A 4182-nucleotide genomic window follows, 5' to 3' on the forward strand; every position below is an offset into this window, starting at 1 on the left:
ATTAGTCATCGGGTGCCTTAAAATAAAAAGCGCGTGTGATCCCAGCCCTGCGGAGCTGTTTAACATCGCCTGCGTGGCCTCTGCCACCGCCCCAGTGCTGCGGGGTGGGGAGGGGGTACAGGGAAAGCGCCTGTCCCCCCTCGCCAGGCATGAGTGTCGCAGGGGGCTGAGCATCTGGGGGGGATGGTGCCCCAGTTGGGGAGTGCAGTGCCCTCCTGGCTCCCGAGGGACCTGTCCTCGTGCCGGGCAATGCTGGCGCTAACAATAGTGCGTCAGGAAACTCTGCGTTCGGACGGTGCTTCCTCTGCAGCCACGCAGCGCCCCGTGCTCCTGAGCTCGTTTGCTTTGCTCCTAACGAGGAATGCCCAGGAGACTCAGCGCTGCATTTCCGAGTGCTCTGGGTCTGCCTTTCAGTTTCTGCACCAACCCCAGGCAGATTTTTCTGAGCCTTGGGGTGCGCGCTAACAGCATGCGGCTTAGCCGTGCTTGCTGCAATTGCTGTCTCCTGGTTTTGCTTTCAAATTCCTTTTTTGTTTGGTTTATGCTGGGACCAGGGTGGGGAGCATGGAGATCATAGAATCACAGAATCACAGACTGGTTTGGGTTGGAAGGGACCTTAAAGCCCATCCAGTGCCACCCCCTGCCATGGGCAGGGACACCTCCCACTAGCCCAGGTTGCCCAAAGCCTCATCCAGCCTGGCCTTGAACCCCTCCAGGGATGGGGCATCCACAGCTTCTGGGGTACGGCCCTTTGCAGCCCGGCTGCTCCTTTAGTTTTCCAACCGAGCAAGAAGGGATGCCTGCAGGTTGGGTGTTGCAGGGGAGGAAAACAGGAAAACAACTGGTGATTCCCCATGCGCCCTTCACCCGAAGCCTGACGGCAAGGTCACAGTCAGGGAGGGGGCTGGAGTTGAACTTGGGGAGAGGCTGGGCTCCCCGTGCCCCCCTGCCTCCGGGAGCGGAGCAGGCAGAGCTCAGCATTTGTCCCTCGTCTCCGCAGGCCCAACAAGCCAAATTCCTCAGCGATGTGGAGAATGAGCTGGAGGAGCTGGCGGTCACCATTGCACAGGCGAAGAAGATGGTGGCACTCATTAAGGTGACAGCGATGGCTTTGCTCCGTTAGCGCAGCTCTGCTGGGCTGGGGAGTGGGGGCGAAGGGGCCACGAGCTTTTGGGGCCTGCAGGGTGGAGAGGTGGTGGTGACAGGGGAGCAAAACACCGGTGACCCTGGCAGGGATCCCTGAGGGTCCTTGTTTCTCGTCTCTGCTGACTCTCATGGCATCTCTGGTTGCTTTTGTTTGCAACCTGGAAGGAGGAACAGGACAAGGACTGTGCCAGGGCATCCGCTGGCTCTTGCACCTTCTGTCCCCAGGCTCACGGGGGGTTTGGTCCCCTTTGGTCCTTGTGCAAACACGTCACTTCACTGCCCGGGGACGTGGGACATGGTGGAGCAGTAAGCGGCTGTGCCCAGCCAGGTCCCTGGACACCTGGGCTGTGAAGTGCTCCAAGCTCTTGGGGTGTCAGGGGGACCCCACGGAGCTGGGGACAGGGTGCTGGGCTGGGGACAAGGTGCTCTCCCGCCCCTCACCTGCGGGAGGTGACCCCCACCCCTCTCCCTGCGCTCAGGGCGCTGCCACGAAGGAGAAGGAAAGAGTCGAGAAGCTCTTTGCAGAAGCCTCCGAGGCCCTGGCGACCTTCCAGAAGGAAGTGGCGGGTTTCATCGAGGACGGGGAGCGCTCCATGCTGGGGGAGGCCGAGGCTGATCTCCGCTGGAAGGAGGAGAGGCGAGCCAAGCTGGCCCAGTGCAAGCAAAACCTGGAGAACGTCCCCAGCACTGACACCATCTACTTCCTTCAGGTACCTGGGTGGGATGGGGTGAGGAGAAGGAGCCGATGATGTTGTCATTTGGGGTTTTGTCCCGTTTCGTGTGGAGCTGGGTGCCAGGAGCCCTGGGACGTGAGGGCTGCAGAGTCTCGCTTCTGTTGGCACCGTCCCCTCCCCACTCCCAGGGGGACAGGGCGGCCAAGACTTTCTCTTCCATCACCCCCACCTCCATCCCGGCTGTTACCCCCACCTCCATCCCCTCCATCAGGGCGGGGGCAGAGAGCGAGCGGTTGGGTGGCCCCACTGCTGCCATCCAGCATCCCTCCTCCCCGGCAGCCCAGCGAGAGGAGCCCTTTCTGGGAGGGGATGCTGCCCCACATGAGATGAGCACAGGCTGGGTCCAGGCTTGAAAAAAGGGAGCGAAGAGAAGGCGCCAGGAGCGCACGGCCGGGACAGCGCGCTCCTCCCTAACCCCCAGCTGTCCTGGGGCCAAGTCCTGTGAGCTGCCAGTTCCCAAATCCTCCGGGGCAGGGTGGGGTTGCGGAACAAGACACAGCTTCGGCTTGTTTGAAACTTCTTGAAACTTTTTGGCTCAGGAATTTCAAGCCTTAAAAGTAGCCATGGAAGAAACCCTCTCCCCGACTCCAAGCTTCCCGAACGAGCTGAACTTCACCAAATGCACCCAAGCCGTGGGCGCCGTGAAGGATGTGCTGTCCGCCGCCTGCAAAAACCAGTGGGACCGCCTGCAGGGGAAGGGAGTGGATGGGCTGAGTTTCCAGGAGGTGGAGGAAGGTTTGTGTTCCCCCAGCCCCTCTGCCCGGAGGCCACCCCATCACCCTCCATCCTCCCCGCGCAGGTGGGAGGTACCCAGAGGCTCCGTGGCTCCTGTGAGCGCTGGCCCCTCTCCCACCAGCCCGGCACGCTTGTGCTGCACGTTGCACAATCCCTGGCTGGGGTTACGCCTCGTCCTTGAGGTTTTATGAATTTTTCCACGGAGACCGGAGACTGGAGAAGCAACAAACAGCTTGGGAGTTAGGCAGGGCCCTGAGGGAGGGGGCAAGGGGCCAAAGTGGCCTCCCATGAAAGGGGACTCTTTCATCCCAGCACAGACGGTCCCCTTCATGGGGCAGGCTGCGGTCTCCCAGACCCGCCAGGGTTAGAGCTGCTGCGGCAGCTTTCTCCTGCGCTCTCTCGTTTAGCCTGAGCTCTCTCCTCTCTCATTTTCTGGGATGCCTGTGGGAATTGCAGCTGGTTCCTTGCCCCTTGCCGCAAAGGTGGCATCTGTCCTTTCCGGTGTCTGAGCCGGCAGGGATGTGCTGGGGATACCAGCAGGGGCTCGGGGGCCGCAGCAGCTGGGTACCACCAGGGTGTCGGGTGGGGGGCGATGCTTCGGTGGCACCTCTGTTTGTGGCATCGGTTCCTTTGCTGATGGCAAACCCTTCTGTCCCTGTCTCTGCAGCGCCAGCTGAGTCCCGGTTTCCAGAGAAGTCAAACAATCCCGCCTGCCTGGAGAGCCGCGATTACTTCCTGAAATGTAAGCGAGGGACTTTTGCTTTGACAGTTGTTGCTAAGGTCCATCTTCCCTTTCCTCTCTCCCGGCCGGCCGGCTCCTTCCCGCTTGCCTGGCCGGCACTGGTCCTGAGCTGATGGCTGGCAGGAGCGCTGCCAGAGGAAATATTGCTCAGCTAACGAGGAAGCCTCCTTGCTTTCCTGATAGCAGTCCTAATCTGTTTAGGTGATTTTTTTTTTCCCTTGTCTGTGGTTCTGCTGGACCAGCTGCCGGGTGGGCTGCAGGCAGATGGTGTAATTTCTGCTGCCTTCCAGCCCTTGATGAATTGCATCCTCCGTTAAATTAGATCAGAGTTTGTGCATCTGCCTTGTTTGCTGCAGAGCAGCGGTCTGACAAGGGTCAGCTTCAGTGGCAGCAAGCAGAGGGATAATTCAGTGGCTGGACAGAGACAGGGGGGCAGAAGGGGCTGAGGATGGAGGGTGCAGGGCTGGGCTTGGGCTCCAGCACCCCACACTTCACCCCACAGCCTTACAGGGGATGTGGGGTCACCTACTGAGATGTCCATAGGGGACAAAATCTGCCTCGTCAGCACGGGTGCACCCCACCAGGAGCCAGGCAGCAGAGCTGGGGCTCAAGCTGGAGGGTTTGGACACACCATGGGTTCAGACCTGCAATGTGGTTGACAGCGACACATGTCCGGGGCTGTTCCTGCTGGGCATCCCCGCTGTCCAGGATCCAGCGGCAGTTCTCACGTGGGCCATGCACTGGGGCTGCCTCTGCTCCCGTGGGAGCCACAGGGCAGCGGAAGCCGGCTGCAAGGAGCAGCTGGGTTTTAGCCGTGGTGCTCCT

General features: G+C 60.8%; 1 protein-coding gene across 1 annotated transcript in view; it reads left to right on the forward strand.

Annotated features, from left to right (window-relative positions):
• Nucleotides 1-1000: 1000 nt before the first annotated feature.
• TRIM47 (tripartite motif containing 47) overlaps nucleotides 1001-4182 on the forward strand; it is a gene marked incomplete at its 5' end in the record, with an annotated part of 4218 nt that continues 1036 nt past the window's right edge. Inside the window, 4 exons of the mRNA XM_010073638.1 lie at nucleotides 1001-1096; nucleotides 1626-1856; nucleotides 2420-2615; nucleotides 3283-3357. Coding sequence (XP_010071940.1) covers nucleotides 1001-1096; nucleotides 1626-1856; nucleotides 2420-2615; nucleotides 3283-3357 — 598 coding nt within the window. The remainder of the gene's footprint in view (nucleotides 1097-1625; nucleotides 1857-2419; nucleotides 2616-3282; nucleotides 3358-4182) is intronic.

Source organism: Pterocles gutturalis, unplaced genomic scaffold, assembly GCF_000699245.1.
Source record: "Pterocles gutturalis isolate BGI_N339 unplaced genomic scaffold, ASM69924v1 scaffold27307, whole genome shotgun sequence".
Classification (NCBI taxonomy): Eukaryota; Metazoa; Chordata; class Aves; order Pterocliformes; family Pteroclidae; genus Pterocles; species Pterocles gutturalis.